The sequence below is a fragment of the Tursiops truncatus genome, chromosome 15 (genome assembly GCF_011762595.2).
Source record: "Tursiops truncatus isolate mTurTru1 chromosome 15, mTurTru1.mat.Y, whole genome shotgun sequence".
NCBI classification, from domain to species: domain Eukaryota; kingdom Metazoa; phylum Chordata; class Mammalia; order Artiodactyla; family Delphinidae; genus Tursiops; species Tursiops truncatus.
In genome coordinates this window covers 15057480-15072508 of record NC_047048.1, presented here as the reverse complement: position 1 = coordinate 15072508, position 15029 = coordinate 15057480, and the positions used below count along the sequence as shown (strand labels likewise).

The following is a 15029-nucleotide window of genomic DNA, read 5'->3' as shown; positions in this document are numbered from 1 at the left end:
TCTGTGGCTCTTCTTTGGTTTCCATCGCTGCCTCGTGGAGACAGTTGGTCCCTTTTCCCTCACCCTGCTTCCTAGATATGATCTCGGAGATCTAATTCTTTAGAGCAGAGGTTTGCAGCCTTAAGTAACCCCTGGGCAGCACTAAAATAGCCTGAAGGAGGGGCCAGCCGGCAGAGCCTAAAGAATAAGTGCTGAGGGACGGGGGAAGGGCTCGTAGACGAAACGGTGGAGATAGAGGCTCTCCAGAAACTGTGGCCCTGTGACATGCTGTCTAGAAGACAGTTGTTGAAATCTCCCAGTCTTGTTTATCCTTCACTAGGTGGAATCAAGAGTCCTCTCGCCTCAATTTTCCAATCCCCTGCCCTCGGCCCCAGCTTGAACAACGTTATAGGCTCTTCTAACTCTAAAGACGACCACAGAACACCTCCTGGGAGTACCGCTTGATTTAGAGTTGGAAGGGGTCTTGGGAACTAGTCAGCACACCCCTTATTTTTCAGACGGGAAAACCCTGGACTCTATCACCCCTCAGCCCCAGATCCCAGGCTTGGGAAACGAAGATTCCTGCCAGCCGTCCCTGCCGCCCCAACTTTCTCCGGTCACTCCCCGACTAGACCCCCTTTCACTACGACCTCCAGACCCTAGGCCTCCTTATTTTAGGGCTTTAGGGTGGAACAAGGGCCGGTCCAGGCTCTCGAGCTTTTAAAAAGTGAAGTGAAAGTATTAGGGGGAATGAGGAAGGGTCCGCTGTCTAGAAGACCCTTACCTAAAACCTCGGGGCGCGGGGCAGGAGGGGCGGGGCTCGGGGACAGGGCGCACCAATCAGATGCTGTGCTCGGCGTGCAGCGGGGGAGGGAATGGGGAGTTCTCCTGGTGACTCTGTCTACCGCGTTGGAGAGAGGATAGAGAAGGGGTGTTTTCTCATTCCAACCTACAGCGAGGCTTCATTTCGCATCTGTGCACTCCCACCTCCAACTTCTGGGTTTTGGGGCCTCTGTAGTCCAGTTCAAGGTCCAAAGGGAATGAGCTAGGTAACCCCAGCCATCCTTTCAAACTTGGGGTATGTGGAGGCCCCAGACCTTGCAAGAGAGTAGCGGCCTCCTGGTAATTAGGTAGCGAGCACCTCTACGGTGTGACAGGTGGCCCAGGCTGAGGCCAAGGCTTTCCCACTGCGCCCATCAGAAAGTCTCAGCCCTCAGTTAACGGGGACCCAGGGCCTGCTCAGGGGGGGATAGTAGTCAACAGCGTCACCTGTGCAAAAAGACCCGGACTGCTGCGCGTGGGTAGAGAGAGAGACAGAGGTACCACATGAAAAAAATATTAGATTAACCCCATTGCTGTTGGAAGCATAGCTGAAAAGTATGGTCAGAAGCCACTTCTTCCCGGTCTTTTTTTTTTTTCAATGATTTTGTGTGTGTGTGTGTGTGTGTTAGTTTCTGCTTTATAACAAAGTGAATCAGTTATACATATACATATGTTCCCATATCTCTTCCCTCTTGCGTCTCCCTCTCCTGTCTTTTTTATCCCCTGCTGCCCCCAAAAGCAAAGATTAATTTAAAGGCAAAGATGGAGTCCCTGTAAACTCACTTGGTCCTCATTTACACCTTCCTTTTCTTTTGCAGTGCAGCAATTAAACGTAAGTATAAAGCATGGTGATTTGGAGTTGCTTTGTGTGTGTCGGAATCACTGGTAAATTGTTGGCCGAGAGCAGTTCCTCCCCTTGCACTGTGAAAACACACTGAGTGCTTAAAGAGATTAGACCGAGAAATAATTTAATATCTTTTCTCTTAAAAAAAAAAAAAAAAAGAAGAAGAAGAAGCCATTTTGGCTCCATTAATGAAGGTAAACTTTCTATAAATTTGGAACTATCTAGCCTTGAAGCTGTAAGCCAACCGTTTCTCAATGTCTAAATTCCATTCCGACTATTTCATTAACTGTATGAAATTGAGAAGTTGCAAAACATATTTTAGGCCAGAAATCTGTTAAATTGCACTGCATGTTCTTGAATTCCTACCATCCAAGCATCTGGCAGTAAATCTACAAAGAAGTAAAATGTGGAATATTTTGATTTTTCAGAGTTAGTGGCATGAATTATCTGGATTTGATGGTCCATAATAATACAATTAAAATTACTGGGCCAGTGAGTACCCCAAATCCATTACTGTTCCCACAGAAAAATCAACCAGAATCAGCAGGAAGAATAATGCTCCTTTTACTTTGACAGCAGTACTTGAATTAATACTAGAAATAAGATTGTAAACAAAAGGTGAAATATTACAGCCATAACCCTGCCCTTATCCTCACCCTGACATTGACTCTGCCCCTAGAGTTGTGAACTTGAACCTCACCTTTAATCTCACCCTGACTCTGACGCTTATCCGCTCTCACTTGACCTTGATTCTGACCATGACAAACACCCTTACCCTCCCACTGTCCCTGACCTTCACACTGACTTTATCTCTCATTCTCTCACACTGATCCTGATGCTGAACTAGACCCTGAACTTTATCTGACCCTACTTTTCACCCTGACCCCGATTCTGACTTCTACTCTGACCCTGACTGACAGACATATCCTGTCCTAGACACTGACTCTGAAGTTGACTTTGACCCTGATACACATAAGTACCCTGCTCCTAAACCTGACTCTGACCCTCATGTCTGACTTATATTCTGACCCTTAACCTCACATAGTACATAACTCTGAGCCTCACCCTGACCCTGAAAGTTATAAGGACTCTCACCCTGACCCTCACCCTGAGTCTGCCCTTGATGCGCTAATCCTGACTGATTCTTAACCTCGCCCTGACCCTGAACTGCTTATTCACACAGATCCTGACTATTACACTGGCATGACCCTCAACCTGACACTGACCCCAATTGTGACTTCATTATGGCCCTGCCCTACTCTGACGTTGATCCTACCCTGACCCTCACCACATCCCCGATTTTCACATTGCCATTGAATCTCTGTCACCCTGACCCTTACTTGACATTCACACTGAACTTGACTGTCACACTCATCCTCACCTGACCCTGACCTTGACCCTCAGTTTGACCTAAACACTGATTATAACCATCACTCTGACCCTGAAGTGTATACTCACTCTCACCTTGACTCTGACTCTCTCATTCTGACACCACCTTTATTCAATACCTGAATCTCACCTTTGTTACTCACTCTTACCTTGTGTCTGACTGTGACACTCACCCTGACTTTGATCCTGATACTCATTTAAACACTCTGTCTCATTCTCACCCTGACTCTGATTCTGTACCTGACCCTGACTCTCACTCTCACCTTTACCTTCAATTTCATCTTTACCCTGCCCCTGCCCCTAACATTGATGCTAATCCTACACCAGCACTGAACTTGACCCTCACCCTGGCCCTGAATCTCAGCCTCACCACGACTCTCATCATGACCATAAACTTGACCCTTACCTGACCCTGACCCTGACTCTTGTACTCACTCTCCATTTACCCTGACTTGACCATTACCTTCTCCCTGAGCCTGACCTCACTCTGACTCTTCAATGGCCCTTACACATACCTTCACTATGCCCTTGACACTGCCTTGAATCTGAAACTTATGCTTAACCTGAACCAGACTATCACCCTGACACTACCCTTCCCTCACCCTGGCCCGGGTTGGCACCGCACCCTCATCCTGACCCTGATCCCGGTGCTGAAACTGACCTTGACCTCTTCCTGATCATGACTCTGAACATTTGCCTCACACCCCTGACTGTTCTTCCTGACTCTGACACTAACCCCCCTTCTGACCCTCACAATGATGCTCAATCTGACCTTGAGCGTGACCCTTACCTTCATCGAGACCCAGAAATTAGCATTGGCCTCACCCTGAACCTGACACTGATCTTTACCTTTAAATTTACCTGATTCTGACCTCTCTCCCTTTGCCTCCTGACCAACTGTGGTGCTTCTCCATGTGGCCTGTGTGGCATGACATGCCCCTCCTCTTGGGAGCTGTCACAAACTATCTTTTCAATGATAACTGTCTACTGATCTGTTGGCCTCCCCATATTTAAATAATAATAAAACCTACATTTAAAAACATGTTCATCCTCACCCTCTACATGACCATCTCCCCAAATAGATTCTGATGTCCTTGTTCCCCTGAGCCTTACCTGAAATTGACCCTCAAGCTGACTTTGACCTTACCCTGAGCCTGACCCTGGTGATCTTCCCACACCTTAATCCTGATTCTCAAGCTGACCCTGCCCCAGACACTATTGTCGTATTAACTCTGAACTTTTACTGACCCTCACTCTGACCCTGACCCTGAACCTAGCCTTTACTTTTACCATAAGCCTGATGCTCACTCCATACTTATCCGGACCCTGGTCCTCACCCTGCCCTCAGCCTTGTCTATTCCTTGATATGACCCTCACTCTGAGGCTGACCCTGAACTTAACACTTATCTTGCCGTTGACCCTGACATTGACCCTTGCCATAACCCTCATCTTGACCCTCACCCTGACCATAAATTTGATTTACTTACCCTCATGCTGAATCTGAACCTAGGGTGACTTTTGACTTAGATTCTCACCCTGACACCAAACGTGATACAGAGCTAATTCTGTCCCTGACACCGAGCATGACCTTCACCCTGAAGCTTACCCTAACTCTGACACTGATGCAATGTGGTCACCAATTTTGCTTATCATCATCACCCTACCCTGGAACCTGTCCCTCATGCTGACCTTGATCATCACTCAACCTGACTCTGATATCAACCTCACCTTGACCTACAACCTATCCTAATGCTATCCTAATGCTGACCCTTGCCCTCACTTCATTGCTAACCTTCACACTGACATTTAACCTGACTCTGACCTCATCCCAAAGTTCTCCTGAACCATGACCCTGACCCTGAACCTCATTCTCACACCCATCTTGACCCTAATTCTCACCTTGACTCTCACCCTGACACTATAACTGATGCTGAACCTCATCCTCATTCTGACCTTTACTTGATCCTCACACTCAGCTTACCATGATCCTGATCATGACTCTCAACCTTAATCTAACTCTGACCATCACTCTGACTTTGACCTTACCTCACCCTGTCCCTGTGACTCTCACCTTAACTCCCATCCTGACTCTGACCTTCAAGCTGACCCTGACCCTTGCACAGACTATGACTCTGAACCTAACATTGACGATGACTGGGATCCTGGTGCTCAGCCTCACTCTGGCCCTGGTGCTCACACAAATACGGATTCTGATTTTCACCCTCAAAATGACTCTGAACTGGTCCCACACACTGTCTCTGACCCTGATCATGACCATCACACTGACCCGGACCCTTATGATGTTGACAATCAACCTGACCCTGACTGTGACCCTGACCCTGATCCTGAACCAAACCCTCACTCTACAGTGAATCTCATCGTTATCTTGACCTTCACTTAATGCTTACCCTGACCCTGAGACTCACAGCCACCCTAATCTTGACCATGACCCTTACCCTTAGCTCTGTTCTAACACTACCCAGACCCTGATAATCATCAAGACCAAGATATCCCTCAGCAGGTGAATGGATAAATAAACTATTATATCCATACAATGGAATATTGTTTGGTGGTTTAAAGAAAATGAGCTGTCAAACCATGAAAATACATGGCAGAACCTTAAATATATATTGCTAAGTGAAAGAAGCCAATCTGAAAAGGCTACATACTGCATGAGTCTAATTATGTGACATTCTGGGAAAGGTAAAACTATAGAGACAGTAGAAAGGTCCGTGGTTGTCAGGAAGGAAATGAGAGTCAAAGAGGGTTAACTAGATGAAGCACAGGGGATATTTTTTTAGGGTGATAAACCTATTCTGTATGCTACTGTTATGATGAAGACATTATGCATTTTTTGAAAATTCATAGAACTTTACAGCATGAAGAGTGAAACTTAAGTATGCAAATTTAAAGAAAAATAATTTGGCTATGTTTGAAGGATCCCAGGAGGGAATGCAGAATGTGACATGAGAGTCAAACTATTACAAATGTACAAGACAACCTCACTGTAGGGATGGGGGAATGAATTGTACTAACCTAAGTGACTTTGGAAATGATGGAATTGATAAGGCTGAGCCAGAAGTAACTGCACACAAACACTGTGCTCTAGCTGATAAAGTTATTTCTCACAGATGTACTAGTTAATAATTCTGATACTGCTGTACATACACGTTAGAATTGAACAATGAAGTAAATAGACTGTGGATGATGGGAGCTGGGTTTCTCAATGTTGGAGTGGGAATTTAGGGATAAGCAAGGGGGAAAGTTAGAATAATCTATGTAGTTGCTTAGAGTTAGAAATATCAGCAGGGATAGACTTGTAGGAGTGATATCAGCATATGGCCAGTGGGGTAAGTTGCTCCTCTTTTCCCTCCCACTTTTTAAACAACTAATTAGACATCCATAACTGAACAAAAGCACCTCTGCACATTACATCAAGGAAGCCAGGAGGTTTCTAGCCCACCTGCGTACCTGAAAATAAACAAACAGGACCTCAGTAAGGGCTGTAGGTCCAAGGGAGTCAGCAAACCTGCTCCACCCCCACTAGTCACAGCGGGGCAGGGGATGGAGGGGAGGAGAGCCTGGAGATTGCCAAACTGGGAAGAGACCAAGAGACCCTCTAGAGAGGGAGAATTTGTGGAAGTCCAGCCTGCCTGAGGGGGATTTTAGCATGCCATTGGAACAAGGTGAGGATGAGTTTGGAGGGGAGAGGGAGAAACTCGCCAAGGTGGCCCATCTCCCCAGGGTGACACTAACAAGGGACTGAGCTTTTGGCAGCAGTGGTGGTGACTCCTCCAACAGAGGAGGTGGAAAGCCATGACCCCTCCCATGGAGCTGGTGGAAAGCGGAAGTGATGAGTGACTGGCCTACTATCCCAGTTATGCGAATTGCAACTGGAGAAACCCATTTCTCTCCAGCAGCAACCGGATTCCTGAGGAGGGACCTCCGTGACTGAGGGGAGAGGGGAAGAAGGGAAGGAAAGAGATAAGAATATCAAGGGGCATTAAAGGTTCGTTTCCTGCTATCTGCTTCAGGACTTCAGCAGGAAGTCTGCCCACAAACCTGCTGGAGAACCTTACTCGAGGAGACACCCACCAACTGTGGGCACTCCAAGAACCCCAAGTGCTAAACCCATACCTCCTTCTACTCTGCTATCGCCTCCCAAGTGCATCTGCCAGAGTGAGCCCTAGTTGACACAGAGGGTGCTCAGATAACAGGCCAAGGTTTGGGGGGTGGGGGGGAGTGCAAGGGAGGAAAATACAAACTTGAGCTATAGCACCACCTTCTGGAGTACAAAAGAAAGGATTCTAATAGCCGGCCTGGTGAATTGTAAGAGCCAAAGAAGACATAAAAGCTTACTTAGTTAAGTTTTCTGCTACTTCTAATGTGAAAGCAGAAGTGTGTACCTATAAACACTATTTTAAAATCAAAAAAGGGCTTCTCTGGTGGCGCAGTGGTTGAGAGTCCGCCTGCCGATGCAGGGGACACGGGTTCGTGCCCTGGTCTGGGAAGATCCCACATGCCAAGGAGCGGCTGGGCCCATGAGCCATGGCCGCTGAGCCTGCGCGTCCGGAGCCTGTGCTCCGCAGTGGGAGAGGCCACAACAGTGAGAGGCCCGCGTCCCGAAAAAAAAAAAAAAAAAAAATCAAAGAAATATGACGGACCTAGAGATTATCATACTAAGTGAAGTAAGTCAGACAGAGAAAGACAAGTATTATGATATCACTTATATGTGGAATCTAAAAAATAGTACAAGTGAACTTATTTACAAAACAGAAACAGGCTCACAGACAGAAAACAAACTTACGGTTACCCAAGGGGATGCAGGGGGAGGGATAAATTGGGAGTATGGGATTAACAGATGCACACTACCATATATAAAATAGATAAACAACAGGGCTTCCCTGGTGGCGCAGTGGTTGAGAGTCCGCCTGCCAGTGCGGGGGACACGGGTTCGTGCCCCGGCCCGGGAAGATCCCACATACCGCGGAGCGGCTGGGCCCGTGAGCCATGGCCGCTGAGCCTGAGCGTCCGGAGCCTGTGCTCTGCAAGGGGTGAGGCCACAGCAGTGAGAGGCCTGCGTACCGCAAAAAAAAAAAAAAAAGATAAACAACGAAGTTTTACTGCATAGCACATACAGTATATTGAACTATATTCAATATCTTGTAACAACCTATAATGGAAAAGAATTTTAAAAGAATATAGATATCTACATATGTATAACCAAATCAATTTGCTATATACCTGAAACTAACAAAAAATCAAGGAACTAGGCCATCATAAAAAGAAAGTGATAATTTTCCAGCAGCTGAACACAAAGGCATGGAATATTGCAATCTAACGGATCAAGAATCCAAAATCTCTGTTACGAAGACATTCAATGAGCGACAAGAAAACTCAGAAGGACAATTCAATGAACACAGGAATAAAATTAATGAACAGAAAGAGTTCTTTACAAAAGAAATTGAAATTATTAAAAACTTGGATAAATGTATTTGATAATCATTATGCCAGTGAATCTGGTAGACAGTGTGGACATGGGCTTGAATAAGAGAATAGAATCTTTTTTTTTTTTTTTTTTTTTTTTTTTGAGAATAGAATCTTAACGAGGAAAATCAAACCCTATGACCATGAGACACTAGCATTTCAAAGTCTATGTTTTCAGGGAGAACAAATAAGTCAGTGATATACAATGAATATTGGGCATAAAAGTGAAAAAGTGTAGTCTCAGATTTTTCTGTTATAAAATTATATAAATTGTCTTGGTTGCCAAGTTTAGTTTCTCCATAGGAGTTGTGTAACTCATGGCTATTCTTTTAGTAAAATCAAACAAAAATTAGTGTGATCTACCTCACTTGAGAATAAATTATTTTTAAGAAATCTAAGTAGTCCCATGAAATAAATGAGAATTGCCAAATATTTTAAGTCCAAGGTTGGGAATAAATTTGAGAGAATATGAGAATGACAAAGGGGAAATAACCCTGTTCATTGTCAGGGCAGGAAGCTTAATAAAGTGAGCTGTATAAATTGTAGAGAGAAGTTGAAATCAAAGAAATAGAAACTCTAGCAATAAAAAAGTAGCAAGTCCTACTTCCACACTCTGATAAAATAATTGGAAATTCTGGCTCACAGGCTTTGATCCTTGCAATCATGCGTACTTCTTCAGCCCTAGGACAACTGGTCTTTTATAGTTTCCTTCCCAAAGAGTCTTTTCAAAGCTGTTTGTATATGTCTTTGTTCTTCAAACTGTAGATGAAGGGGTTCAGCATGGACATGACCACAGTTTACATCACCAAGGCTGTTGCACTTGAATGTGAGCTGTGTGGAGAAGCAGAGCTTAAGTACATTCATAGACACATACAGTAAAAAAAGGAGACAACTGAGAGGTAAGATGGACAGATGGACAAGGCTTTATGCTTTCCCTGAAATGATGAGATTCCGTGTATGGAGGAAACTCTTTTAGAATATAAGTAAAGAACCTCAGCCACGGGAACACCGCCCAGCAGTGCAGCTGCAAAATGTATCATCACGTTATTAAGAAAGTTGACAGAACAAGCAAGTTGACCACTTGACTGAGCTACAGAAAAAGTGGGGATATCCAAGTCTTCATAGAAGGACAGCCCCAACATTACCAAGCTCTGTAGCAAGGAATTCATGGCACTCATGACCCAGGACACAAGAACCATCAGTCCCCAGAGCTGGAGGTTCATGGTGATGGTGTAACGTAGCGGGTGAGAGATGGTTACAAAGTGCTCATAGGCCACCACAACCAGGAGAAAGTTGTCCAATCCTGCAAACAGTGGGAAACAATATATCTTCCTGCTGCAGATTTCAAGGGTTATAACTTTGCTGTGTGTCTGGATGTTCTGCATCATCTTTGGGATCCTGGTGGAGGTGAAACAGAAATGTGCAAAGGACACGTTGAAGAAGGACAGGTTGGTTGGGTGTGTGGAGGTGGAAGTCTAAGCTGATGGCCAGGATGATGAGCAGGTTTTCAGACACAGTGATCATGTACATGGAGAGGAAAAGCCAAAATGTGAGGGGCTGGAATTCTGGTTACTCTAAAAATCATAGAAGAAATTCTACAATTCCTGTAAGGTTCCCTGGTTCCATGTAGTGTAAGTGACTACGAGAAGTGAGAAAAACATCAGTAACATGTTTAATTTTCACCTACATTTACATTTTGCAGTTAAGAAATTGATTAATTTCAACAAATTGTCTACGGATCTTGTCCCCTCTCTAGGATTCCTTGTACCATCTCTGTTTATGAATTTTTGTCCTACTTTCAGCTTTTTCCCAAGATGTTAGGTGTCTTACAATTTTTATGTGAAATTCTTTCATGCATTTCATGCATTTGAGGAATATTAATTGAGTGATAACTCAATTTTCCAATAACTATCTAAGCCATGAATATAGGGCACTGAAAAACAAAACTCTACAATCCAACGATAGAGAAAGAATATAAGAAAATAAAAAATCATGTAACATGTCAAATGGTGAGCAGCGCTGTGGTGAAAAATAATCAGTCATAAAGGAGACAGTAGGCAGGGAGTGTGATTTTTTTTACTGAGTGTTTAGGTAACACTGGCAAACAAGGTGACATTTGAACACAGATTGCAAGGAAGACAGGGTTGGACCCAGGAAGTTATCTGAAGTGTGTGCCTAAGTGCAGGAATGGCCAGTGCAATTGCTCCAAGAAACGTGCTTGTTTCAGAAAAATCAAGGCTCCAAAGGAACCAGGTATGTCAGAGAGGTATGAGCAAGAAGGAGCATGATAGAAACAGTGTCAGAAAAATTTGAGGAACCAGGTGGTTTCCCTGCTGCTGCTGAAGCTAAGCTAGACAAGGTCCCTCATCCACTCCATGTTCCTCTTCCACATTATTAATTTTGTTGCAAGGACATCCTCTAAATTGATTGCCTCCTTAGTACCATCTGTTAGTTTATTTCTGGTCTCTGTAATGTAAAAGTCACCTTGAAATTATGAGGCCACGTACCCTGCCTTTAGGAATGTTCTCACTTCACAAGGTACACAAACACCCAAACACACACATACACACACACACACAGAGACTGGACCATGGTCTCCTAGGCTGTTGCTACCATACCTTTCCCATTCCCAGCCTCACTGATTAGGCTAGGAGTAAATACAACTCACATCAGCCACAGATATTATCTTGCCTCTAAAGAATGTAGAAATGGTACCCAGAATTCCCAATTTAAAAGCATCTTATGACAAATAAATCTGGGCCTCCATATTAGTATGGCCATTTTCTGTCATGTACTAAAATTACATAACTAAATATATATATAACAGCTTATAGTTATAATGATGGATATCATTATCATAATTATATCATTATCAATTTGATGTTTCTCGGTGGGGACAGGTGGTAGAAATTCTTTTTTTTTTTTTTTTTTTTTTGCAGTACGCGGGCCTCTCACTGCTGTGGCCTCTCCGGTTGTGGAGCACAGGCTCCGGACGTGCAGGCTCAGCGGCCATGGCTCACGGGCCCAGCCGCTCCGCGGCACGCGGCATCCTCCCAGACCGGGGCATGAACCCGCGTCCCCTGCATCGGCAGGCGGACTCTCAACCACTGCGCCACCAGGGAAGCCCACCATTAATTATTTATGTGTTCAAATATTCCACTCTTGCCACATCTATTCAACATAGTATTGGAAGTCCTAGCCAGAGCAGTCAGGCAACAAAAAGTGATAAAAGGCATCCAAATTGAAAAGGAAGAAGTAAAACTGTCACTATTTGCATATGAAATGGTATTATATATAAAAAAACCCTAAAGACTCCACCAAAACCTGTTAAAACTAATAAATGAATTCAGTAAAGTTGTGGGATACAAAATCAATATACAGAAATCTGTTGCTTTTCTATACACTAATAACATATGAGAAAGAGAAATTCAGAAAACAATTCTATTTACATTTCATCAAAAAGGTAACATACCTAGAAATAAATTTATTCAAGGAGGTAAAAGGCCTTTACACTAAAAACTTTAAGACATTGATATAGAAATTGAAAAAGATACAAATAAATGGAAAGAAATTCCGTCCTCATGGATTGGAAGACTTAGCATTGTTTAAATATCCATACTAGCAAAAGCAATCTACAGATTTAATGCAATCTCCATCAAAATTCCAATGGTATTTTTCACAGAAATTGAGCTAAGAATCCTAAAATTTGTATGGAAACACAAAAGATCCCAAATAGTCAAAGCGATCTGAAGTAAGATAAAGAAAGCTGGAGACATCACACTCCCTGATTTCACACTATATTACAAACTATATTACAAAACAGTATGGTACGGGCATAAAAACAGGCACATAGATCAATGAAATGGAATAGAAATCCCTGAAATAAACCCATGCATATATGTCAATTAACTTATGACAAAGGAGCCAAGAATATACAATGGGGAAAGGGCAGTTTCTTCAATAAATCATGTTGGGAAAATTGGACAGCCAGGGACTTCCCCTGTAGTACAGTGGTTAAGAATCTGCCTGCCAATGCAGGGGACACGGGTTCTATCCCTGGTCCGGGAAGATCCCACATGCTGGGGAACAACTAAGCCCGTGTGCCACAACTACTGAGCCTGTGCTCTAGAGCCTGTGAGCCACAACTACTGAGCCCATGTGCCACAACTACTGAAGCACATGACTAGAGCCTGTGCTCCACAACAAGAGAAGCCACCGCAATGAGAAGCCCACACACCGCAACAAAGAGCAGCCCCCGCTAGCCACAACTAGAGAAAGACCACGCACAGCAATGAAGACCCAACGCAGCCCAAAATATATTAATTAATTAATTAATTTAAAAAATTGGACAGCCATATGCAAAAGAATGAACCTGGACACCTACCTTACACAATACACCAATCCCACTCAAAATGGATAAAGACTTGAATGTAAGACCTGAAACCAAAGAACTCCTAGGAGGAAACAAAGGCAGTAAGCTCTTTGACATCAGTCGTGGTGGTGATTTTTTGGATTTGACACCAAAAGAAACGTAACAAAAGCAAAAATAAACAAGTGGGCCAGCATCAAACTAAAAGGCTTCTGCACAGCAAAGGAAACCATCAACAAAATGAAAGACATCCTACTGAATGGATGAAAATATTTGCAAATTGTGTATCTGATAAAGGGCTAATATCCAAAATACATAAAGAACTCATACAACTCCATATTAAAAACAAAAGAAAACAAAAAACCAATCCTATTAAGAAATGGACAGAGAAACTGAATTGACAGTTTTCCAAAGAAAACATACAAATGGCCAACAAGCACATGAAAAAGTGCTCAATATCACTAATCATAAGGGAAATGCAAATCAAAATCACAATGAGATATCACTTCATGCCTGTGAAAATGTCTGTCATCCCAAAGAGAAGAGATAACAAGTGTTAGTGAAGATGGAACTCTTGTGTATTGTTGCTGGGAATGGAGGTTTGTATAGCTACTATGGAGAAAAAAATATGGATGTTCCTCAAAAAATTAAAATTAGAACGACCACGTGACCCAGCAACCATACTTCTGGGTATATATTCCCATGTTAGTTGCAGCATTATTCACAATAGCAAGATATAAATACAACTTCAGGGTATGTCAATTGATGAATGAATAAAGAAGTGTGGAATACTATTCAACCACAAGAAAGAAGGAAATCCTGCCATTTGCAACAATTTGGATGAAACTTGAGGACATTATGCTAAGTGAAATAAGTCAGACAGAAAGGTAAATACTTTATGACATCACTTATATGTGGAATCTAAAAATGCCAAATTCAAGAAACAGAGAATGGTGGTTACCAGAAGCCAGGGTTGGGGAAAATGGGGAATTATCAGTCAAAGGGTACAAACTTTTAACTATAAAGTTAACAAGTTTTGTACAGTAATCTAATGTACAGCATGGTGATTATAGTTGATAATACCATATTATATACTTGAATGTTGCTAAGAAAATAGGTCTTAAATGTTCTCATCACAAAGAAATGGTAACTACCTGACAGTAAGAAGGTGTGTTAGCTAATGCTATGTTGGTAGTAATTCTGCAATATATAAATGTATCAAATCAACATATTGTACATCTTAAACTTATACAATGTTCTATGTCAATTATATCTCAATAAAACTGGAAACAAATGACAGATTGAACTGTATCTATTTCTAACATTGAGAATGAGATAATGAAGCCCCCTGTCACCACTTCTACTCAACATTGTACTAAAAGTCATAGTCAATTAAGTAAGGCAAGAAAATAAAAGACATAAAATTTGGAAAAGTAAATGGCTTTCACTCAGATACCAAATAATCATGTAGCTAGGAAATTCAAATAAATCTACAAAAAAAGATATTACAACTTATTAGTGAATTTAACAAGTTTTAGAAGGGTTACAGAATACAAGATAAATGTATAAAAATCATTGGAATGTGTATTACTAGCCATGATCAAGTAGAAACTGAAATTTAAAAAATACAATTTAGGGCTTCCCTGGTGGCGCAGTGGTTGAGAATCCGCCTGCCGATGCAGGGCACACGGGTTCGTGCTCCGGTCTGGGAAGATCCCACATGCCTTGTTGCGGCTGGGCCCATGAGCCATGGCTGCTGAGCCTGTGCGTCCGGAGCCTGTGCTCTGCAATGGGAGAGGCCACAACAGTGAGAGGCCCGCGTACCGCAAAAAAAAAAAAAAAAAAAAAAATACAATTTACATTAATATCAAATAAATAATCTAGCAAATAAAAACTCTAAGGAAAAGTAAAGTATACTTATAAGTTTTTAGTAATGCTGACTTATTAAAACTTTCTGTGCTACATAAATCTGGAACCTCTGTTTAACATGAAAGTGGATCTGAAAGAGAAAAATAATTTTATTCATATAGTTAAAAGCTATATAGGAAACAAATACTATTTTATAAAACCATTATTTAATGAGCAAATGTATGCTTTATAAACTACTAAATCATAACTTGTTTTATACCTTTGGAAAAG

At 42.6% G+C, this 15029-nt stretch overlaps 1 protein-coding gene and 1 pseudogene across 3 annotated transcripts in view; both read right to left on the bottom strand.

Moving 5' to 3' along the window:
* Positions 1 to 9202: 9202 nt before the first annotated feature.
* On the bottom strand, positions 9203 to 11450 carry LOC117308308 (olfactory receptor 7A5-like; annotated as a pseudogene).
* SEPTIN14 (septin 14) overlaps positions 9218 to 15029 on the bottom strand; it is an 87158-nt gene continuing 81346 nt past the window's right edge. For 2 of the 3 annotated variants that reach the window (XM_073792082.1, XM_073792083.1), the window contains one exon: positions 13773 to 14674. In XM_073792082.1, the coding sequence (XP_073648183.1) occupies positions 14523 to 14674 (152 nt within the window). In that variant the 3' untranslated portion in view covers positions 13773 to 14522. Of the gene's footprint in view, positions 9353 to 13772; positions 14675 to 15029 lie in introns of those variants that run through there. The other variant, XM_019921729.3, reaches the window with a different exon arrangement.